Genomic DNA, 24991 nt, shown 5'->3' on the forward strand with positions numbered 1-24991 from the left:
TATGCATGTGTAAGAAAATGTTTTGAAAAATTAACCATAGTTGTCTCTGCATGGTGAAATTACTGATAATTTTTATCTTCTTCTATTTGTTTAGCTGTCTTTTGTTACTTCTTCCCTCCCTTTCTTTCATATGACTATATCTAAATATATACTTTTTTATATGCTTTCACATGATATCTAACAATATATAGATTTTTAGATAAGAAATAAAATATATTTTAATTGAAAAAAATAAAAAAAGAGTGTTCCAAATGTTCTGAAAGTCATTCCTTAATGCCCTGGTTTAGAAGAAGAAAAGGAACCAGGTTCTCCTCTCTTTGGTCCCCGATGGGAAATACTTCAGGGCTGAGCAGGGGGCCCAGCCACTGTCATAAAGAAAAGAGTGTCACTCTTCTGAGGGGAGAGACTTCAACTCGGAACACCAAAGGCACAGTCCCATGTTCAGAGGGACAATTCTCAGTGCAAGCCAGACAAGAACCTTGAACAAAGGGGACACCAGCTAAGAGTATCACCACATGTACCCAGACCAGGCACCCTGGGCGAGACTCTAGAGAACATATGTGCTGGGGTGGGGTGAGGATGGGAGATGGAGGCACCTCACCCCTGTTTTTCTTACTGGTGGAACAGGATGTTGTGCTGTGGACACATGCCGAGGCTCTGACGGATTGCATCCAGGCTTGTTTCAATGTCCTTTCCCGCAATGAGCACAGTCCCTGATGTCGCCGGCAATAGACCTGTCAAGATGGACCTGCAGAATGCAGGAGCAGGGGTGGAAGAGATGGTCCTTAGGAACTTGCATTGGGAGAGCAGCCCCCCACCAGTGTGAGGGGTCCTCAACAGGGTGAGGACTCTCACGGTGACTCCTGCTCATGTCTCTGAATCAAACTCAGGTTCATCATTAGCAGCAGGGCCCAAAGTTTCCCATACAGAGACTAGCACCAGTGTGTACATTAAGGCCCTAATGCAGAGGAACAGAGAACAAAGGCAAATGTGGCCCTCTGCTTCCCCTTATCCCCTGGGGCTCCCCGGCAAGCACTAGTGAACTTCGGGGATTCTCAGCCTCAGAACATTTACTTGCAGGCCTTGAGCTCCCCCACCTCCAATTCAGCCCTCAGTCCCTGGTGCCAGAGGAGCTCAACAAAAGGTTTTTGGTGCATGGTTTGCTGCTCTGTGTTCTGGGTGAGCAGTTGCTGATTTCGACAAGCTAGGTGTCACCAATACAAGACCAGGAAGGCCTTAATGAGGTGAGAAGCTGGCACATCTAGGCATTCACTGTACCAGTTGATCAACTGACTGAAGCCAGATCACCACCCAAAATACCATCGTTGGATCCAAAACACAAAAAGTCTAATAGCAATGATGCACGTTTTTTTATAAAGTGGGAAATAATGGGCCCCATGTGCTGAGGTGGTATGTGCATTAGAGTTAATACATTTGATGCATTTAGCACAGCACCAGCATTAAGAAAAACTCAAAAATATCATTACCATTGTTACTAAACACTGTTTCAACCCCAGGGGAAGCTGTATTTCTGCAGCTGATGAAATAATGTGTTTTCCTGGGAGAAGTTCTGGGGTTCCGCCTGAATGAAATGTCCAGCTCTCTGGCCATATTAATTAATAAGAAAAGAAATCAGATTATTTAGTGCCGCCACACCCAGCTCTGTTCCTGAGTTCTGATAAAATCTCAGGCTATCTGAATTTACACTTAGAAGCTGGAATCTCTTTCGTTCAAAAGAGGAAAATAGAACCAAATATAATGGCACCAGCCCCACATTCCATTCACACACCCTGTGTAGGGTGTACACTTGCTATTCCTTCCTAGGCCTCTGTAAGAAGCCAAGGATTTAAGACTGCATATCACATGGGCTGTTGTCCTGAGAGGTCTGCATAGGAAAGCTTGGTGGCCGTTTTCTCCTCAGCAGATGGCACTTGGGCCCCTTAGAGAAGTGTGAGGTCCATGCACAGCCCTGTGTCTTGCCTGGATTTGGCCTTCAGTTGCCAGGCTGCTAGCCCAGGTCCATGTAGAGACTGTGTCCTTTGTACTTTCTCTAGAACTGGGACCAGCATTTATTGGGGGCCCCATGCTGATATTGAAACCTACCTAATAACTGGCAGGAAAAGGAATGATCTTTATAAAAAAGTCTTGTTCTATAGACCCGGGGCACGGGATGGCGAGGGCCATGACACTATCACTCTCATGGATGATAATGATGCTGGAGAGACTGGGGAGGGGGGAGAGGACTCAAGGCTCTAGAAGCAAGAGGTGGTTTGTGGCAGGAGGGCCTGGCTCATGTCACCATGTAACCATTATACTCAGTGGCTTCAGGAAAGTCCCCTAAACTCTTAGAATGTCCAGTTCCCTGGCACACAAAGCAAGCACTAAACTAACTCCGTTTCCCTCTTGTTGCTTCTTAGGAAGATCAAATTAAAACCAAAATGTGAGTGAGCTTTAACTATTGAAATATCCTTTACAAATTCTCAGGACCAGAAATATAAAGTGAATTTTGTCAGTAAAACTCAGTGAGAAAGAGTAGATTTCAGCTAACGGGGAAAAAAAAAAGGCCAAAAACTGGCAGGGTGGTGTGGCCTCTGACAGAAAACTCACAAGGTGGTGGTTTTCCCTGCTCCATTGTGACCTAGGAAGGCGGTGATCTGGTTCTCATAGAAGGTGATGTTTAGACGGTCCACTGCTGGTCGGGTTCCAGGCTCAAAGATCTTTACCAGATTCTTCACACATACCCCAGGAACCAGCCCTGGAAGCTCACGTTCAAAGAAGGAGTCTTGAGGAAAACAAACAAACATGATATAAACCCAGTGCCTTAACATACACGCTCCTCACGGTTCTTTCTTCAGATCACTGTCTTCTGCCTATAATTTCCCTGCCCTATCCCAACCCCATCCTTGCTTCAGCTATGACCTTTGTAAGGAAAAGCAGAATAACAATGAGATAATAGTATTGAACATTTATTTAGCACTCATTCTGTGCCAGGCACTGTTTCAAGTCCTTTCCATGAATTACTTCCTTTCACACTTATAACAGCCAGCCCCTCCTGTTAGATATTACTAGGTTCATTTCTATAAGGCTCATTTCTATAGATGAGAAAACCCAAGACAGACATCAAAGTGTCCTATCAAGGTCACAGGGCTCACAAGTGGCAGAGCTGGGATTTGAACACAGAGCCCATGTTCATCCTAGGGCATCCATTGTCCATGCATAAAATTAGCCCTAAGCTCTGTCTTTAGTCCCAGACCCTTGTTTCCAGTGGTCTGTGGGATTCCTCATGGATTTCTGGTAGCAGCTCAGACTCCTCATATTCTTCCCCAGACAATAGTTTCCTTCAGACTTCCATGTCCATTCCTGGAGGCACCATTATCCCAGACAACCTTGGCTTGAGTCTTTGAGTCTACTTTGACCACATCTGACTTCTTGCTCCTTGGAACTCCAGGATGGGCCACTCTTCCTCAGCACTGTCCCTCAAGCCTTGTCCTCCTTTCTATCATCTCCAATGTAGACTTATCATGCTTTGCCCTTGTCCCTACCCTCAGCCTCATTCTTCTTGGTTGGTGCAGGGTGCTTAACTCTATATAGCACAGTTCACTGGTTGTCTGAATATTGTAGGTCTAGGCATTTGCTCCCTGCAAAATTAAAAACAACAACAACAAACCCTTGCTTCTTCTCTCTGTGCCTCCTGGCCTGGCCCATAGGTGAGTTGGAACCAGTCTCCAGTCTCCCCAGCCCCCAGTCTCAGCCTTGTCATATACTCTGGGATGAGGGTCTTCCAGAGGCACTGTTGCCTGCAAAACAGCTCTGTGGGGGGAGTTGCTGGTTTCTGACTTTAGCTTTGTGAAATGGCATCTGGGGTATGTGGAGGCTGGATCTTCTCTAGCAATGTCAGGCCAAGTCAGAGGCTGTGTTCCTGTTTAAGCTCTAACATCCCCAGAGAAATGCACATGCTTAGGGTTGAAAATCCTTGGGAGAAACACAGAATTGATTCAGAGGGAAGATAGAGCAGCCAGAGCCAGGGACACAGACTAATGAACCTGGCCCTTTAGTCCAGAAAAGATTAGGTAACTTCCACTGTCAGGAAAGGCATTTGATTGTTTGAATGAATGGGCTTCTAGATTTGTAAATCATGAAGTGCAGTCAGCTCTGCTAGACTCTTTCCCCTTCACACAGAAGCATTTATTTTTGTCTTTCTTTATTGCTCATGTCTGCTTAAAGTCCCAGTGACCCAAGTCATTGTTCTTGCTAAATCCTCAGAAGTCAGCATATTCATGCAACTCACTTGAGATCTGCCTAACAAGGGCACAAACATACTACAAACTCGGGATTTGCTTTCTCCAGGAAATATGCATTAATGTCTGGGCTGAACAATTCATTCCCCATACATGCACCTGGACATGAGGTTCAATAGTGGTCAACAGAGGGAGCTGTTTTGCTCTGGCTTTTACAGGGGTTCACAGCCTTTCACTTGCTTCTGCTCTTTATTAGGGTTTTACCATTCTTTCCTCCTGGGTGGTCTGGATCCTCCATTTCCTCTGTTATGGGTTCAGTCTTTTCCAGGGCCCTCTCTTCTCTGGTTGAACACCCTGCACCAACCAGAAGCCAGTGTTACTCTCCCAGTGAGAGCTGAGAATCAGCAGGGACAGGAAAGGAAGGGAGATGTAGGGGGAGCAAGTGAGTTTTCCACCACAACAGGAAAACAGTCCCCTTAGAAGGCTGAGCCAGTGCCCCTGTGAGACCAGCCCCTGCAGGCCCCCTGGTCTGTCCTACTGAAGAGCTCCAGCCTCAGCGTGCAATCTCTGCCAAGCCCAGGGGCATTTTGGAATTGGAGTTTCAGAATTAGAGTTTCACCTCATCCTCTTGCTTTTTCTTTTTCAGTGGTGCTGAGGATGGAACCTGGGGCCTCAAGCATGCTAGGCAATTGCTCTACTGCTACCCTGCCTCCCTCATCCTTTTAGTGTGCCAGGGAGGGCCTACAATGCCAGAAATGGATTTAAAAACAAAAACCAAATCCAAGATTGAATTTGGAATGGGTTAAATTTCTTTAGCCCACCACTGGTTGTTTTCATTACAATCCAATTGATATCAGATGAACCTCTGGTAAAAGTCCATTCAAGGTGACAAGATGGGCGGCCAGCTTAAATTGAGAAACATCTCCTCTGAGAAATCCACCATAAGGGAATTCTAGTGTCTTAGGGTTAATGGCTAATGGTAGGGATGTAAACCTGGACAAATTGTGACATGTGGTATACACAACACACACACACACACACACATGCTTTTTCGGTGCCCAACGTAGGGCATTTGTAAATTTGGCATTTGTTCTCAAAGGGCATCACGAAATCCTGGAAGGGGAAGACAAGCAGAAAAGCTGGGCAAATTGAGAGGAAGCAGGAGAAGAGAAAGCCACTGCTGCCAGACCTCAGGACCCTGGCCTCAAGTGCAGATGGATGATGGTTTTCTAAATGCAGCAGCCACCAGGGCCCTGGCACAACCCCTCTGTAGATTTGGAGGGGCAGGCAGGTGTGGGAGACTATACTTGCACGTGACTGGGTCACACTCCCTGGCTAGGTGCTGAGGTGCTCAGTCGCAGAAATGTGGCAGAGTTTTCCCCACTCTTCTTGGGTGGGGGTCTCGTGCATGGGTGTGTCTTGCTACAGCCCCATGGGTGAAGCTATGCTCACTTGTTCCTTTGTAATATAACCCCTTGCTGTTTATGATAGAATCTTCCATGAAAGTGCCTTATGTGTGTCTCCTTCTCTTACTGTTCCCTTGGGTGTGGCCTACCCAGGTGTCAGTCAACCTGCTGACAGTAGACATCATGAAGATAGACTCAGCCCCCTGAAACCTGACCCCTTGCTTCATTTAAATAGCTTCTCCTCAATAAAAGGGATCAACACATGCTCTCGCTTTCTCTCTTCCTGCAGACCATTAAGGTCATAGGAGCCGTCACAGCAACCCCAAACAAAAAGGTATTTGTGTCTCTTGTGTGGTTATTTTGCGCAGCCCAGTTAGCCCAGTTTTACTGGAGTGACCCCTGAGCCTTTTAGTCTCAAGAAAAGAAACCTGTCAATTGGTGCCCAATGTGGGGCGTGGGGTGAAAGGTCTGTGTCGGTAAGCTAATTGTTTTTCCGCAACAGAAAACCCATCATTTATGTTTTATACGTACATTTATCAGGTACTCTGCCTTTTAGAACAGATATTTAAGATAAATGTGTTTGCTCTAAATTTGCTTTTAAGTAAAAATACAATCTTCAAGTAGTTTATAATTCTCAAATTTATTGTACAAACTCATAAAATGATAAACAAATATAATTCTGTCTACAAAATATCTAAGGATTTTAACTTAAATATTTTCTTATCAAAGTACAATAATTTATTTATAGATTCTAAGGTTTTCAAAAATTGTTTCGAAGTATAACCAGAAAAAATTCTAAAATAAAAAGATGCTTCAACAAAAAGAAAACACACATTGGATCCTAAAAAGAAGAAAAAAAAAATCTTTGGATAAAACAAGGTCTTTATATGCTAGATTTTAATGATAAAAGTATTTTCCTAAATAAGCAGATTTTTATATCATTATCTGAACAGATGATGTAAAAAGTTAGAACAATTAAAAAAGAGATTTATATATATCAGATAGACTATAAATTTTTAACTGATTAATTCAAGGATATTTCAGGCTATTTTCCTAATTTAACTATACTGATATGAGCTAAGATTTTGTCCATATTTTGACATGATAAAACTTATTAAAATGTTAAGTTTATTTCTTTAAAAAAAGGTCTTTATTGCCTAATAATTCTTGCTGTTTAAGACAAAGGTTAATTTTGGTAAATAAATTCACATCATTGATTAAACACTAAATATATTAAACTGCTAACTTAGATCCCAATTTTGACAACTGTTCTTTAAGATTATACTTAATTGATTCTAAGACACAAAGACACTGTTGATTTTTACATATTTTGTTAGATAATTATAAAATTTAAAAAAACATTTTATTAAGACTCAATTTCTTCAAAAGTCATGTTAATTTTGACCAATAAAGTTTACAAACTTTAAAAATTCATTAATATTATGTAAGTTCTCTGACTAAACCTATTATCTATAAAAATATAGTAAGATTTATGTACTACTCCCTACCTAAAATATAACTACTCCCTACCCTAAAAATAACCTTAATCATATTTTTAAAGGCAATTAAGAGATACCTATTTAAAGGATAATATTCTAAAACATACAGATATTTTAAAACCTTCTCTCAAAAAGAGATTGGGGGTTCTTTCTAAAGTGTTAGGAAGGATCAACTAGTCTATATTGGGAAATTATAATAATAAGAAAAAGATAAATCTATTCTTCTCATTTAAATACTTGTACTATTTATTATCTATAACTTAAACTAAGGATACTATGACTCATGCCAAGCCTTTATTCAATTTTATTAAATAAACAAAAGGGGGAATACAGGACCCCAGAGACGCACACTAGATTTTACAAATACTTTAAAGTTTTTTCTTAAATGGTAATATTGAGAGTCTCAATTTTACCTAACATGACTCAGTGAATTATATCAGATATCAAAGGAAAGTTTAAACCAGTCATCATGATAATGACTGAGAAACCTGGCTCAGGAAGGTAAATTGCCAGCTGTAGAGTTTACAACCATGCAGCTTCATGAGCTTGTCAGGTAAGTAAAAATTATGAAAAGACTTGTATGGACCCATTTCCCAGGTCCACCTTTAATGTGTCTTGCAGTGTGGACTGGAAAGTCCACCCATAAAACTAGATTAATTGTCCTGACTGTAATGGTCAGTTATACCTATATATTGATTCTGTGGTAAACAGACTGACTGGAAGTGTCTTTTGAGAAAATGACAGTGTTGAAATAAAGGATTGTTCCACATCCACATGGATGGTGGCTATGGACCAGATGTAAGTAACACCAACTAAGGGCCAGTTATCTATGAGGGATCATGCCCTGAGTCTTAGCATTGCTTTCCTCTTCATCTATCTGTGTTTTTCGGCTTTGTCACAATATTATTGTTTGTCTACGTCCTTTCTCCTTCCTTCCTGAACACAGCCTCACCATCCCAGTGCTATGAGCTGGGGCCTCCATGGAGAAGAAACCTGAATTTGTAGATCCTAAGGTAAATTTTGGTATGGAGACCACGGGGGCATTATCTATCAAGGAGACAGAGAGCCCTCTAGAGAACAATGCCTTGCATACTCCACATCACCCTGTTTGGCCCTGAAGTTAGTCAATGACAGGTAAGATTCCTCAAGGGAGGGACAACCTAAGACCCGCACAGTTGCAGAGTGGCCATCAGGAGAAAACTTGGGAGCCAACAGAGGTGAGGCACAGAATCCCCCCCGCCACTGGTGCAAAGGCCTAAGTCTTCACCCCTCTGAGAGAGGTCTCCTGCCCCCATGACTGCTTTGCTCCCAACATCCAGAGACCTGGTCAAAAGTGACTGCCTGCTCATCACAGCAGAAAACAACTGCAGCTACGGAAATGGGACATGTCTGGATGCTTTTCTCTTTCTTGGTTCCCATTTTTTTCTATGCTTTTTCCTTTTCCTTTCTTCTGTCATTAGGGTTCTCCTTTAGCAATACACTTAATAAAGGGAAGGAAATTTTGGAATAGCCTTCAGTTGTAACTAGCAGCTATGAATAGCTTGGAATGCTTGAGGAATCCACATTTTTCAGGCCTGACAGAAATACCTGTAGGATGGGGTGCTCTGCTCTATCGAGCCGTCAATGAAACCACGTGCTCAGCACTTGTGGTACGGGGCCAAACTACCCTGACTCAGTAAGCCTCTTTCTTCCCTTAGGGACAAAGACTCTTCCAGATTGCTTTCCACCATGACAGCAATATTTAGAGTTTCCTCACAGTGTGGTTACATTAGGCAGAAGATGATTGGCTTATGGATATTATCTTGCTTATGTATGATTGTCGGGCATGCCCCACTTGAACCCTATAACAGTTGTGTGCATTCCAAAAAGAAACTGAACATTCCAAAAAGATACTGGACATCGACTTGAGGTTTGTCACCAGCCAGTTATCACCAGCTCCTGTGACTGAGGTAGCCAAAGTAGCCAAACAACAAATTGACCACACCAGTGAGAGAAACGTATGCTAGACAGCAGATAAAAACCCCAAGCCAGCCAATTATGCTGTACTTTAGTGACTAAGACTACATTTATCTATATGGACAATTGTTGGGAAGATTATTAAAATAGATTTTTCCAAACATATTTATATTACTGACAGACCTAATTAATTCCTTAAATGTGAGAGTTAAGAGAAAAAATGATAAATAACCTGTAGCCTATAAGAATACAACTTATTGTTTCATTAGTTATTATCAGCTAATATTTCAGAGCTATAATATGCTGAAGTTAATATTCAGGCTTTAAAACAGGCATATGTCAATTAACCAGACCTAGGTAAACCGCTGGTCTCATAATCCCTGAAATGACTACTTTAAATATTATTCCTTATTTATTCAATTGCAGCCTTTGTGGCTATGTCTTAAGACTTACAATGTATGGATTTTCTTAATGTTTGACTTAAATTACTTCCAAAATCCTTCATGGTCAGATAAGTGCTGATGGAAGGATGAGAACTAAGTAATTATGTTCTAGAAGACAATGTAATAAATAATGTGAGTGAGCCCTTTGCTCTATGGTTTATGGACAGACAAATAAATAATGTGAGTGAGCCCTTTGCTCTGTGGTTTATGGAGAGGCCTAAATGTCATGGCAATGAAGATGTCTGTTACTATGGCCAAACACAATGCATCCCAATAAAATTGGAAAAAGATTTAAAATCTTCTGATGAGTGTTTGGTGAAGTAACAATAATCCAGATTATTGTGTTGATTGTGTTATGAAGATGATATATTTTCTACTAATTGTGTTATGAAGATGATATGTTTTTTACTAATTCCTTTGGTTTTTCAATAGCAGATCGTGATGACCTTGGACCAAGAGTCAAGTGGCAGGGGCCTGGTGGTTAGGGATGTGCTCACTTCAGTACATGTAGCCCTGCTTCCTGAAGGATTTTTTATTTTATTCCCTGCAACTCCCATGGTCACTTTACTAGATGGCAGACTGCACTAATAGGTAATAAAATAGCAAGGGGAAACATCCTTCTGAATAGTTGAGCCATTGGGGTGGAGTCCTTGCCAGGAGAACTATTCAAGCTCCAGATTTTTTCCCCAGTGACCAGTGGGGATTTGTGCAAGATACGGATGTATCCTGGGCTCCATTTCTTCAGTTATGAAAGGAAGGGATAAGGTGGAGAAACTTAGTTATTTTCTGGTTTTAGACAGTGTTAGAGATCTAAGTCAGTCTAGTCCATGAGACAACTAAAAAATATTTGACTTCTGTCAGCAAAAATGTATGTGATTCACTTTTGAGGAAGCATATTTGTCTTCAGGTATTTTTTCTTGAGAACCATAGTATCTCTTGGGATTGGAGAAAGAGAGAGGGGAATAAAGCCAAGTCCTGATATTCACGGACACTAAATATATTCCAGAAACACACTCCTGTGTTGAAAATTCCCCCTTATTATGGATTATAACTTTATTGTAGTAGAAATATAAAGGTTAATAGATAGACAAGATGCATAAAACAATATAATGGGAAAATACTGGGCTGTCAAAATTTGGACCATTGGAAAGAAACAAACAAACAAACACCAAAAAACTTACCAGGCCTTTTAATGTTCCTAGACAATTCCCTAGAGACAGCAAATATTGATCTTAGTGCTTCAAGGATAACCCTGGTCTAGGCCCAATAAAGTGAAGGGCAGGTAGGTGAGCAACAAACACATTGGAAAGTATTTCCTTTGCTTCCAGAAACTCCCAAAATCTAGGGAAACTGTAGCACATATCTGTAGAATTTCTCAGCCTTCTCAGAAACTCCAAAAGAGGCTGTGCTTTTCTCTACTTCTAGAACTTTCTCCAGGCTGCTGTTTTGTTCAGGATTAAAGTTAAATTTTATCTCAGGTCCATCATGGGCAAATGCCCTTTTAGCCTTCTTCCCCAACTGTAAGAAAGATCAACACTAGGAGAGCCTGGAAGTGTTTGCCTTGGAGATTGACAGCTCTGTCTCTGCCTTTGATGAGTTCTCAATTTGGAAGAATGAATTAATTTATATTTTGGAAATGTGGAGAGGAATCAGAAAGCAGAAAGGAGGCAGCAAAGGACAAATGTAGAGTTCCCTCCATGATTCCCTAGATTTCTGCTTTAAGCTGAGAAGTTGGAAAAGTTATTTGAACCCTGAAGTGGTATGGCCTTCTTATAATAGGACATTTAATCCACTGGAATGAACTTGTTTGCCAATTCTCAGTCACTGGCCCAGTGCTACAAAGGTGGGCTCCCATAGGCTGTGTTGCTAGGAGGTGCTGGGTGGCAGAGCTGGCTTAGCAGGAATCTCACCCTTGACAAAAAGGCTCATTTTGACAACCCACGCACATCCCACATTAGCACAAGGAGCCAGTGTCAACAATTAAGGGTTTTTTTGTTGGGCTGGGGGTGTAGCTCAGTGGTAGGAGCGCTTGCCTAGCATGTGTGAAGCACTGGGTTTGATTCTCAGCACCACATGTAACTAAGTAAAACAAAGTTGTCCACTGACAACTAAAAAAAAAAAATTAAAAAAGAGGGTTTTTTTGTTTTTAATTTTTAAACAACTCACCTTCACCACCAAGCCAGTAAGACTCCTGTAGAAAGAAATACCAAGGAAGTGGGGTTCCATGGTCCCCTGAAAACAGAAAAGCAAATAAGAAACCCAAGTTAACTGCTATCTCACCCTACTACAGTTCTATAAGATCTAGAATGTATCTGTCTCTACCTCAAATTATAACTACAGATATTTATAGTTCACAAGCCATTATATAGCTATCCACAGGCTACCAGAAAGATTACTGCTTTTAACATGTTGTAATGCAAAAGGTCATGTTCTTTGGGTGTTACCAGCAACACTAATAGTGATGGTCTTGGCTGATATCAGTTTTCCAAGAAAACATTTTATTGAAGAATTGAGTCACATCAGCAGTTACCACATAGCAGAAATGATGATAATCACTAACATTTGTTGGATACTTTCTCTGCATCAGGCCTTGCTATAAGCACTTTCAGTGTGTGAAATAATTTAATCCTCAAAACAACCCTAGAACATAGGTAGTAATATTATTCTTTGGATACAGAAAATGAGGCTCTCTGAGTTTGAGCCATCTGTCCCAGGTCACAGGTTTTTAAGCAGAAATGCAAGAATTCCAACACAGGCAATCTGGTTCTAACATCACTGTTTCAAGCCCTCATTCTACTGGATCCAGCTGGGGTTCAAGGAAAAGACTCCCAAATTTCTAGTCCAGTTTTTGTTGCAACTTTTTGCTCCCTACAAAATGTTGGTTTTGTAAGAACACTGTCCTTGCTTTTTAAATAGATGTTGTAGGTCATGGTCCCCCCGACCCCGCTGGACTGTAAGTTCCTCAGGGCAGGCCTGGGCCTATCTTTGCCACCCCTTAATTCCCAGAACCTGCTGGAACTCACACAAAGGTGCTGCATAGTAAATAGTTGTTGACCAAACAAACTATTTAGCTTGGCTAAAACCAAGATCTTGAATTATGCAGAATTTCAAAGTACATTTCCTTCTACCAGCACAGGAGATATAAGAAACAGATGATCAAGTTCAAGATCTTGCTTGGGTCACTGCCATGGGTTGAACTGTCTCCCTCTCCAAAAGACAAGTTAGAGTCAGGGTATTATATATAATATCTTGGTCTTAGTCCTTAATTCCTGTGCAGGGCACAGGGCTCCTAAAACCCTTGACATTTCCTGAGTGATAGGAGTGTCTTCTGTTATTTATGGACCCATTTTCTCAATGTACCCGAATTATTGTTAATGAGGTGACTCATTCAGGGTAAGGCAGGATGGAAACTGGTTATCAGAAAGGAAAAATTTGTGAAAAGACAAACTTTTAGCCCCAACCTCTGACTTGTGGGGAGAAAGAGCTCTGCAGATTGAGGTAAAAATTCTTGATTAGGACTTGGAGAGCATCCAGGATGGCAAGCACATTTTGGTGCAGGGAGGGTTTTGGGCACAGAGAAGACATGGAAACCCCCACTGTGGCCTTATGCATCTCTTCTATTGGCTGTTCCTGAGTTTAATGCTCTATAAAAGTTGTCACTGAAATTAGGACACTATGGCAAAATGTGGCTATCCTGGTATTGCCTTTGCCCCTGATGTCTGGACTAAGGGAACTCTTGTGAACTGAGCCTGTGGCATCTTTGCTAATTCTGGATACTGTTAGAACTGGGTTGAATGGTTAGTGTCAGAGAATTGGTTGGTGTCTGAAAAAAAAAAAAACACATTTGGTGTTAGAGCAGTGTTGAAATAAAGACACCAAATTCCAACCTCATATATCTCAGAAAATGATGTCACGTGGAAATGGGTTTTTGCAGATGTGTTCAGTTAAATTGAATAAGGTCACACTGGAGTAGGGTGGGCCCCCATCTAATATGACTGGTTTATAAGAAGATAGCCAAGTAAAGGCAGACATACATGTGAAGATGGAAGACTCAAGTGATGTATCTCTGAGCAAGAAGAGGCAGAGTACTGAAAAACCTGCAGAAGCTCATTTCAGGCAAGGAAAGATCCTTCACTTACAGGTTTTGGAGGGAACATGGCTGTGCTTTGGTTTTGGACAGTGAGATGCCAATTTCTATTGTTTTAAGCCACCCCCCCTTTTTTTTAGTGATGTATTCTTTTTTTTTTTTTGAGAGAGAGAGAGAGAGAATTTTTTCTAATATTTATTTTTTAGTTTTTGGCGGACACAACATCTTTGTTTTGTATGTGGTGCTGAGGATCGAACCCGGGCCACATGCATGCCATACGAGCCCACTACCACTTGAGCCACATCCCCAGCCCCTTAAGCCACCCATTTTTGTATTTTAGTATGACAGCTATAGGAAACGAATATACATTCAAGCCCAGGCCTCTGGATTCAGCCTAGCCATCTTTCTCCCATTTAAGTTTGCTGCCTACTTATTTTTGCCAACAAAGGCTGCTTTGAGATGATCTGAGAATCATGAGCTTGTCTCTCCCCAGGGACCAGAACCCACCTCACCCTCCCCTACTTGCTCTTGGTCACAGCATCAAACATCAGACCCAGCTACCATAGCGCAAAGAAGATATTCTCAAGGTATAGGAAATGCTAATTTGAAGGAAAATCTGATTTAATATAAAACTGTGGAAATATACAATTTTGTTTCAGGAGCTGATTTTTCATGCTACAGATTAATTCGATATTTATTCAGTGTCAGGCACTACTAAATATCAGGCAGTATTCTGGGCACAAGTACTGTCACAAAGATCAAAACAGCTCAAGTGCCTGGTTTCATGGGCTTAAATTCTCCTAAGTGTAGAGAGTCAAATATGATGTGTCAAGATCATTGTAATGTTTTGAGCAACTAATAAAAAATTTAAAAAAGATATCATATCAAGTGGTGATAATCATTTCCCAAGATAAAGTAGAATATGGGGAGGTAGGCACAGAAGGAATGTTGTTTATATAGTGATAGATATCATTAGTCTGGAAAGATCCTTGTAATGAGGAGCCATCTGAACAGAGATATGAACAAAATGAGGAAATGAGCCTGCAGGTATGAGGGAGAGAGAGAAACATCTCCTGGCATTGAGAAGAGCAGGTGCAAAGGCCTGCAGAAGAAGTATACTTAGGGTGGGACCATTCAATGGGGAGGCTAATGCATCTGGAGAAGAGAAACATGAGGGAGAAGGGAAGGACAGGAGATGAGAAAGATCACTAGAGCCAGATAATAAGCGTGGGCTAGGTCAGAGTTGGGACATTGGGTTTTACTCTGAAATGAGAGAAAAGCCACTGGAGGGATGTGAACAGAGAGGGCTGACACCATCTGACCCAGATTCTGAAAAGTTCTATCTGAATACAATTTAGAGAACACAATGGTAGGAGGTAATGGTGGAAGAAGGAGGTTTGGACTGAGACAGTGGTGACATGAAACAGATTCTGGATCTATTTCTAAAGTAGAGCCAACCAAATTTGCTAGTGTATCTTTGGCTTCTAGATTTAAGTCTTAAATGCTGGTTCTGAGAGCCCAAATTCAAAGATCTAAGAAGATATAAAATTTAAACTAGATGGATGAGTGAGAGCTGGGGATCTGAAGAACACAATCACCTTTATCCTAGGGAGGGAGACACCTACCTGGAAACACCTGGTCAAGGTACCAGGCAAGCAAGCCATATATAGCAGCATCAAGGAGCATCATCTTCATGGACAGCAGGAAACTATACCCATCCCCTTCCACAGGACTGTTCCCAATGTTGTTCCACTGCAGCCCCAGGCCTTGCTCTTCAAAGCGAACCAGGTACTCAGTGCCAAACCCAAACGCCACAGGGGACAGCAGGCTCTGCAGTGGGAAAAACAGGATGGAAAAGACAAGCAGAGGGTCTTTTACCCAACCCACCAGCACCCAGAAGCCCGTATACAGGGAGGAGTGCCAAAAGAGGGTTCACACTGTGTCTGAATGTTAGGCCAGTCAGGGAGGGGTTACGGTGGTTTTCCCATAGGTGAAAATTCTAGGAATGCTTCTCAGGCTTCAGAGACCCCTGCCCAATATCCACTGGGCCATGCTCATCTGTTCAATGGAACATAGTCATGTTGTAGTGCAATGGGGAGATAAAGAAATGTCATACAGCATAACACACCACAGAACCAATAGCTCTCATGTTCTTCCCTATCTGTTCCTCCTTTCCTTTCTGTTTTGGAGGAAACCCACATGGTTCTGGGTAGAACAAAGATGCTAACTTGAGCTGTGTTATGACAATCCCACTGGAAGAGTCTGTAGTGGCACCTCCTCCTCCACAGAAAACCTTAATTAAACTTCTCCAGAAATCTTCATCATAATTGATTTTAGGACTATCAGCAAACGAGTCTCTACAAAAGAGTTCAATATAGTTAAACTTCCTATTTTCCTGTTGTTCTGTTTTATTTGGCCACTGGCCTGGAAGAGATCAGCATTCCAGGTGGTGAGTGCCACTTTTCCTAGTTTTTCACAAACATTTATCCAGTATAATAGTTTGTAAAACTGTGTTTGCAAATGCAAAATGTGATTAAAAAAAATACAAATCCTTTAACAAGGCCTCTGGCCTTGAGCTGGAGCCTTACAAAGGTGCCTACATTTCTAAGATAAGTTACCAATTGGGCTCCATGGTAACAGCTGGCAGGGGCAGGAAAGAAAGGGGAGAAGAAGCTCTCCCTTTCTCAGGCAATGTCCTTGAAAGATTAACTTGCCCAAAACAGTTAAAGAAAAAGCTGCTTTTAAATGAACTTCTGAGCTCCTCCCCTTATACACTAGGTGTAAAGTTCTGAAACTACCTGAACTTGGGGTTCAGGGGATTAATTGATTACAGCAAAAGTTGTATGCTCTGAATCTGGCTGCAGCCAAATAAAACTATTTCTGGCTACCTTTGGTGCCCTGCCTTGTCTGTCCCCTATAAGAAGTCCACAAAGCCATCAGTTTCCTGGGGCAAGGAATGGTCTTGTGGCCTCCTGAGGCCTGTCAGATAGGTCAGAAAAGCCAGAGATTACATGGACATTTCCCATCTCCAGACTGAAGATTAGAATTTATTTAGGTTCTCTGACCAAAGAACAAGTCAACTGAACAGGTGAAATGTAGAAAAAAATATGAAGAGCAAGTTCCTCAGCCAAGTCCTCAATGGTGGTCCCTGACATGGCAAAGCATGTGCAGAAGAATTTGCTACCCTCATTTGCTACCCTTCTGTGCTCCCTGTAGTTTGGACGTCCTTGGAGAGATTGTAGGGTGTCTTTCTGCGAAAAGGAGAGATTCTCTAGCTCTTTGTCTACATAAAGCACTTAAAAAAAAATCTCAGCCCAGTTCTTGTCACACAGTTGTCAGATCTATAACTTCCCATGGATCCACATTCCCAAGATGCTGGCTTGGCCTCAAAAACACTGTCTGACTAACCACTGCATACCAAAGCAGCTCAGCTTTGCCCTCAGGCTGATGCAGAATTTCTACCACTACACTGTGATCATTTTAGAAAATTGGGAACTATATATAGCAGCAACCAACTGCTTATTTAACATGAGAAATAAAAGGCAGATGCCCTGGCAGCTCTGCAGCTAAATGAGTTTGTGTTATGAGAACAAGTTCTGCTAAAGAGAGGCAGGCAGTAGTCCTCTCTTGACTGATAGCACAGAGACAGGGAGATTCTGGAGGACAAGGAAAACTGCACCCTCCAGGACTGAGGCTGATTAGTCTGGGCTAATGAGAGGGTGGAAATGGCCCATTTTAAAACAATTAGAGAAAAGACCAGTGTTAGTTTGGGAATTCTGAACTAAGAGGTCTCTCAGGCAGTCAAAAGTCAATTTCAGGAGTCCTCTCCTGGCCAGAAAGCCTGACTCTGGGGGTTCATTTCTGCACCAATTTTGCATGCACTGGGGAGCATGTCAAAGACACTTGTAGAACCACTTTGATCCAAGTTCTTTTGGAGCAGGAAAAGCCCCTTTTAGATAATGAAAACATCTTTCTGATCAGTGAAGGTTTAGCTCCCCCCTTTCTGATTCTTCTCAAACAGTAAGAAAAGGAAAGTGAGTGAAATGATCACCTTGTTTTCCTCTCACTTGTAAATAAAGGGGACCATGGGTTGAACTGGCTTTTCATGGACTTTTAGGGCAGATTAATCAAGTAGGATTGGTGAGGAGGGACCCTTAGGGAGGTCATGGTGGCAATTACTGGTACTCTTGCCCCTGCACCTTGAGCTTTACATTAACCTTTTAGTCTTATGTTCTTTGGAGCCAAAAGGTAAAGCAGACTTCCTCAGAGAGCAGGCTAGGCTGCCACAGACCCTCCAGAGGCAATAATGCCAGGGTGGGCCCCAGGCTCTCACCACAGCCTTCTTCAGCTCGGCGGTCATTCGGTCCTGCCAGGCAAAGCACAGGATGTGCGGCAAATAGAGGGTGAAGTAGATGACGCCACTGCAGGCTGCTGCCAGGCTGGCCTTGGAGAAGAAGGTGCTGAGCAGGAAGCACTGCATGATCGTGGCAGTGGAGAAGGTCAACAGGAACAGGAAGATAATGAACGGATTGCTGTAATGTAGGATTCTTCCATGCTGAAACCAAAGAGGTCTCGGGTCAGTAACTGCCACCCATGCCCAGGGTGCCATCCCATTCAGGGGTGACCTGTGTGCAGTGATGCCAAGGCCTCCAGAGCCTCCGCCCAGGAGGAGTCTCTCCCCTGTGCCTGTTTTTAGTGCCTACATTTCCACAACTCACCCTCTATTCTCGGAGTTCCTTAATCTCAAAGATGCCATTTCCCCTGGGAGGGGTGCCACATTAGGCTGCCTCTCAGTCATGGGCAGTGCTACAGAAAATTAACTGAGAGATCATTAGGCTGAGCTGGCTCCAGTGTTTCGGATTCCTACATAAGCAAACCAATCCTAACTCCAAGTAAGGGTCACTTAATCAGAAATTGTCAACTACCTTCTTTCTAGGGACTTGAACCAATCAAATATTTTCTTTTTCTATGTCTTGTTCCCCATCTCTTGAGTGGAGCCCTGATTCACTGAGGAATTAGTGTTTGCTCAAATAAACTCTTAAAAATTTTACTGTGCTTAAGTTTATCACTTAGTGGCAATTATTATAGGTTAAGTAAGTAAATCCCAGGTGCAAAGGGGATGGTGTGGAGAAACATGCCTACAGCAAGGGAAAAAGACCTGGGTCAGGGTGCTTGAGGCACCAACAGCACCCTGGAGGAACTAAGTAGATGAGGGCAGAGAGGGAGTGGGAAGACCACTCAAAACAAGCTTTGATATTTTTCTGGGGCCTGGCCTACTGACTGGACCATTTGTACTTGTATCTGAGGTTTGCCACACACATATGTGAAATGTCAGTAATGAATCTAGATCACTTGGAAGTGGATGGGCCCTCCCCATTCATGATTATCATACAAATACTTTTTCACAGAACTTGCTTGCAGTATTCAGTATCTCTCACATTGATCATGTAGAAAATAGGAGCAAACTAGCAACTCTCACTAAGTGAGTTACTGCCCAGTCACATTATAAGGTTAGATGTTTAAATGTACTAGACTTTCTTCACTGTTCTTCACTCTAGCAACCTATGAGGAGTTTAACCCTTTGGATATAGCTCCACAAATAGATGATCCTGTTCTTTTCTTAGGAATACAAATGAACAAATGGGTTCATCTCATAAATTAATTCTGGTCTATTTGTGGTGGTTCCATAAAGCCCTGGGTTCTTCTCAGTAGACAAGAGAGACCAATCACCAGTATCTGTCATGAACATGGAAGAGTTGAGTGGAACAGGTATACCTCTTACTGCTGTGGCCACCATTTCTCCTTCATGTCCTTAAGCCTATTGGGCACTAAAGGAAGAGATTGAAAAAAGGAGTGTGTGTGTGTAGAAAGGAAGGTGGAAGAGAGCTGTGCTTAATTAGAACAAATGTCTGAGGAAGTCTAAATAAAAATCAAAATTAGGACTCAACACCCCTGATTTTATATGTCAAAAGTACTCCACATCACACTAGAAAGCGCCATGCCCTTTCTTTAATCTCATGCAAAAGTAAGTCTATGGCCGAACGTGCGGCTTTTGACTACAAGAACTTTAGGACAGTTGTTTCTGTTCTTAGAAGAATGAAATCAATTTCTTGTCCCAGCCCAAAGCAAAATCCCACAAACGCCCAGGCTGTGTAATTTCTCACTGACTTCAGCCAGGGATGTAAGTCATTTGGCCAACACTACTATTTCACTGGCTTTGACTTTTACCAATGACCACTGTTTCATGTTGTTGTTCCTAGCAGCTTGCATAACAATGGAACCTTCCATTGTCCTTGCTTCCAGCTTCTTTCCTGAGTTGTTGAGTTGGGGAGGAAAGAACAAGGGAAGATGGGAAAGTCATTCAAAAGAAAACCCTACTTTGGTGTAGAATGCTCAGCTTATCACTGGACTAATATTCTGATTCTCACAAGGAGGAACCTTTGTGCTAGAAACTCTTCACGACCATTCTTTACCTCATGTCCTAGCTTTGAAATCCAAATGGTCCATTCTTAGGAAGGCAGATCTCCATGTTAGTTATTAGCAAGAAGTCAGGCAAAGCCTCACAGGTATTCAGTCAGATGTTTACATATTGACTCCTTTAGTTCTTTTTTTTAATATTTATTTTTTTTGGTTGTAGTTGGACATATACCTTTATTTTACTTATTTATTTTTTTATGTGGTGCTGAGCATCGAACCCAGGGCTTTGCAAGTGCTAGATGAGCACTTTCCCCTGAGCCACAACCCCAGCCCCTTACTCCTTTAGTTCTGAGAACACAAATTATCTAGGCACTGGGGAATAAACAGACCCAGGGATGAGATAAATAAAGTTGCTGACAAGTTGGTCCCCTCATCTCTGTAGTGCTCTGGTCCCATTTGCAAATTTAAAACCACATCCAGGTGGAATCAGGTTGTTTGAGATTGACTTCTATCCACCTTAGCACTGGTTTTCATTCAACTTTAGCATTGTGTAAGGCCACAGCTCACTGGATTACAATGTAACACTATAAAACAAAATCCCTGAGATTTAGGAATTTTATTATAAAGAGAATGGACAGGATTCTTGTTTAAATGGATATGTTAGTTGGACGGGATATATGATGGAACATTCTTGGATCAGGGAGATTCCAGGTGTGGTCCAGTATGGGATGGGAGACACTCAACAAGTCTGTAGATCACTACACTATTGCATAGTACAGAGGAACACTCACTACAAGATGGTGAAGCTTTTTTTTTTTTTTGAGCCACTACCCCAGTCCCCAAATACCATCCTTTAAAGCAGAGATGTTTTGATGATTTTATAGGGAGCACATTTTTTTAAAAAAATTTTGTGAAGCCATGAGTGTTATAGCCATGATGATGATTAATAAATAGTCCAGGGCCCTTGCACTAATACCACTGAAAGGGCATTTCACTTTCAGCTATAGCCAGTTGTTGGAATGATAATCTCAGAAAAAAATTCCTGAACTCATTCTATGTGTGCAAAGAGAACACCCTTTTGAACACATAATCATCCTGTGCTGGATTCTCTTAATAGCAACCTCTCCAGAGAGGCATGGAATGGGGCTGGAAAATCTTGTGTAGACAGGGGCAGGAAGGTGTCATGATACACTCCTTGAGGGAGGCTTTCTCTCTCTGAGAATCTTCTACCTTGCCTGAAAGGACTGGGAAGCTGGATGTCATGCTATCCTTGGTAACCAGATGACTAATAGGTGCAAGTTCATTAACAGGAGGAAAGGTGTAAGGAACAAAATTGTTTACAAATTTCTAGGCCTTTTCCATTTGGCTTACCATGATGAATATCATCAGGAGAAAGATGCTCATGGACATGATAGAGAAGCTGTCCAGGAACCAGGTACACCAAATCACTGCATTGGAGACACCCTGGTTTTTCAATGTTTCCTTCAGCCTCAACTCCTTTTCCAAAACGATGCCCTTTACAGTCATGGAGACGGAGTAGATCCATGCCAGCACCATGAAGATAGGGAAACAGCGGTTCAGGATGATCATAAAACTAAAGGAAGAGGAGAGAGGCAGAATAATAGAGTATCCTGTATTTGACGGAGATAGAGTAAATACTTGTCGAAGGAATAGAGTAAAAAGGAAGAAAAAAATCTCCATTGGGCATTCAGTGGGCTGGATCCTTTAATACATTCCATATTTTCCCTGAAGCATTACTTTCTCTTTTAAGAAAGACAGTGGCTTTCTGGTTACCTGTAGATAAACAGTCTACAGGTAAATGGGTAAGTAAATCACATATATATGTCATACAATATAGGTCTAGATCTTCCCTGTAAGGACTAATGGGAAAAGATTTGATGATGTGGGCGGTGATTGGAAGAGAGAGGTACATGTAAACTGCCAATGAAGCCCAAGAGGGTGGAGCAAAACCAAGGGGAACTGAGGGAGGTGAGATGGACAATTGGGCTCTCCAGGGAAGTCAGTCAGCCCTGCGCTGTCTGCCTGAAAGGTTATATTCTGGTTTATCTTAGTAATGGGGAAAGAGGCACAAATATAACCAATCAGTGTGGCCTTTTTGGATGGCAGTTGACCAATCAATAAATCAGTGATCCAATAGCCATTGATTCTACCAGCCATGCAGAGGTAGATTCTTGAATATATACTCCAGCAAGCAAGATAAATTTGGTATATTGAAATTATTTTCACATGTTTCTCTGTGTGTAACATTCTGGAAAAGCCTTTGGGATTATTATTATTGAAAACTGTTGGGTGTTGACACAAGAAAGGCCTGATTCCAGGGTACATGTGTTTCACTTAAAACGGCCCCAGGGAGAAGAATCATGCATTCATAAAGCATGCACATTCAGGAATGGCCACCAGAGGACTCTCCCATACTGAACCCATTTTCCATTCTGATCCTAAAAGTGGACCCACGCTTTTGCCCTTGGCTCTACTTCCCATCTCTGCCTTTTGTCCAAACCCACACTAACTGCAGAACAGCCTCTGTTATCTCACTGGTTTTCCACAGAGCTGAGGCTGGAGAACTGACTGGACTAGAATGTTGAGAGAGGGCTTCCTGTGTTCCATACTTGGCTTCTCCAGTTGGCAGTTTGACTCTTACTTTCTTCAAGGCTGTTCATGCTTCTCTCTTTCCTGAACCCCAGAGATACACACATTCTCTGGTGAACTTTTCAATCTCCCTCCCCCAACCCTTGGAGTTGAATCCATAAACCAATTGTAGTTTTGTACTGTTGTCCTGGAAATGTTTCTGACCCCATCTGCCAGGATCAATGTGTCCTCCCATCTCCTCTCCAGCTTTTTCTCACTCTCTATCACCCTCTAATTCTATGTTCAGCAAAACAGTATAGACATGACAGGCCTGGGGATTGAGGGGGCCAGGGGAGGAGAGTGGCCCATCCAATGCATTCCTCCACATTTTCATTAAGCATACATTGTGGGAATGTTAATTAGGGAAACAGCTTCATTACTCTGAGGCTCCTAGGAGCCAGACCTACTTGCTATGCAGAATCTAAATCTTCTGATTTGGCAATCAGTGGGCAAACACACTGACAAGAACCCACATAACATAGGTGGTGGGAAATTTAGATAGCCTTCATATCTCCTTCCCCAAACTCACTTCCAAGGCTTTAAGTTTCACCTTCTCTTTTGCACTTCCAACATCAGCTCTTTCCCTACTTCCTTCACTTTCTCTTTTACCCTTGCCTGGAGCTGGGGGCCAGCTCAGTCACAGTTCTATTCTCTTTAATCTGGACCCAGTCCCCAGGGTTTTCTCTGGACATACTGAATCTTTGGGAGCACCCACCTGTGGGAGGCCAACCTTAGGGGTGACTGAGTTACACTCCCCAGCTGGGTGCTGAGGCGCTCAGTCACAGAAATGGGTGTGTCTTGCTACAGCCCCATGGGTGAAGCTATGCTCACCTGTTCCTTTGTAATATAACCCCTTGCCCTGTTTATGATAGAATCTTCCATGGAAGTGCCTTGTGTGTGTCCCCTTCTCTTACTGTGCCCTTGGGTGTGGCCTACCCAGGTGTCAGTCAACCTGCTGACAGTGGACATCATGAAGATAGACACAGCCCCCTGAAACCTGACCCCTTGCCTCATTTGAATAGCTTCTCTTCAATAAAAGGGGTCAGCATGTGCTCTCTCTCTCTCTCTTTCTGCGGACCATTAAGGTCAGAGGAGCCGTCAGAGCAACCCCAAACAAAAAGGTATTTGTGTCTCTTGTGTGGTTATTTCGTGCAGCCCAGTTAGCCCAGTTTAACTAGAGTGACCCCTGAGCCTTTTAGTTGCAAGAACAGAAACCCGGCACCCACCCAACCCTAGAACCCACTAGCTTTTCAAGGAGGAGGATGGGCCGCCTAGGACTCACGAGTCATCTACGAAGCAGGGGTAAGGCATTTGCTGGAGATAGACTCCTACTGGAACTTCCACCTGGGCCTGACTCCTTGTGATCCCCTGCTCAACCATGTCCTGCAGATAGGCAAAGCCTCCCCAGATGTACCGGAAATCTTCCACAGGATCTGCCCTGGGGCCAGAATCCCAGTACCTAAGAAGACATAGGAGGGAGAAACAGAGGATGTGACTAGGAATGGGCAGCTTACCCACTCCCCATGCACAAGTGACTCAGGACTCACTCTCTGAATATCTTTCTCCTAAATGTTCCCAAACTATTCAGTTCTGCTTTCTAGGTCACAGTTTAAGTCTCAAAGCTGTGAGCCACATCAAGACTCTGTAATCACTTTTGTTCAAGGACTCTACATTTTTTTTGTGTGTGTGTGGTGCTGGGGATTGAACCCAGGGCCTTGTACATGCAAGGCAAGCACTCTACCAACTGAGCTACATCCCCAACCCTCAAGGACTCACCTTTGAGCTGTACAAACATATCTTATTTTCTCTTGCATACCAATTGTATTTATTTGTAGACTGAGTCCAGCCTCAATCCCACTGACTTTGGAGGAGCCCACTGAGCCCTGCCTGAAATGTTACCTGTCTTTGATCTTATTGGTTTTCTCCACTACATCTATATCCATCCGGATCTTGTACTTCACATGGGGTGGTAGGGAGCTGGTCCAGGGATACATGTCGGGGAATACCACAGCAGCCCAGAATCTGTTTTCCTCCAGCAGGGAGAGGGCTCTTTGGGTGAGCTGAATTTCATCATCATAGCTTTCAAACTTATCCAGGACCAGGCACTGCAGATAATCACAAAAGCCAAGGGACTTTGAGGAGCATCAGCTACAGAGACTCAAAAGACAGAGGATAAGCTGCTGCCACAGGAGATGAGTGAAAGGCAAAGAGACCTATAAACTGAATGTTTTCTTAACTCTGGGTCTGGTGTTAATTTCTCAGTGTGTCTAAACATGGGGATTCCCAGGGGGCTTGC

General features: G+C 42.6%; 1 protein-coding gene across 5 annotated transcripts in view; it reads right to left on the reverse strand.

Moving 5' to 3' along the window:
* LOC101965641 (retinal-specific phospholipid-transporting ATPase ABCA4) overlaps window positions 1–24991 on the reverse strand; it is a 129588-nt gene that overhangs the window by 61083 nt on the left and 43514 nt on the right. For 3 of the 5 annotated variants that reach the window (XM_078026767.1, XM_078026766.1, XM_078026770.1), the window contains exons 12-20: window positions 24595–24800; window positions 23978–24154; window positions 21418–21640; window positions 17963–18184; window positions 15255–15459; window positions 11709–11774; window positions 4503–4592; window positions 2608–2782; window positions 617–748 (exon numbers count right to left, since the gene is read on the reverse strand). In XM_078026767.1, the coding sequence (XP_077882893.1) occupies window positions 617–748; window positions 2608–2782; window positions 4503–4592; window positions 11709–11774; window positions 15255–15459; window positions 17963–18184; window positions 21418–21640; window positions 23978–24154; window positions 24595–24800 (1496 nt within the window). The remainder of the gene's footprint in view (window positions 1–616; window positions 749–2607; window positions 2783–4502; window positions 4593–11708; window positions 11775–15254; window positions 15460–17962; window positions 18185–21417; window positions 21641–23977; window positions 24155–24594; window positions 24801–24991) is intronic. The other 2 variants (XM_078026768.1, XM_078026769.1) reach the window with 2 other exon arrangements.

The sequence above is a fragment of the Ictidomys tridecemlineatus genome, chromosome 11, assembly GCF_052094955.1.
Source record: "Ictidomys tridecemlineatus isolate mIctTri1 chromosome 11, mIctTri1.hap1, whole genome shotgun sequence".
Classification (NCBI taxonomy): domain Eukaryota; kingdom Metazoa; phylum Chordata; class Mammalia; order Rodentia; family Sciuridae; genus Ictidomys; species Ictidomys tridecemlineatus.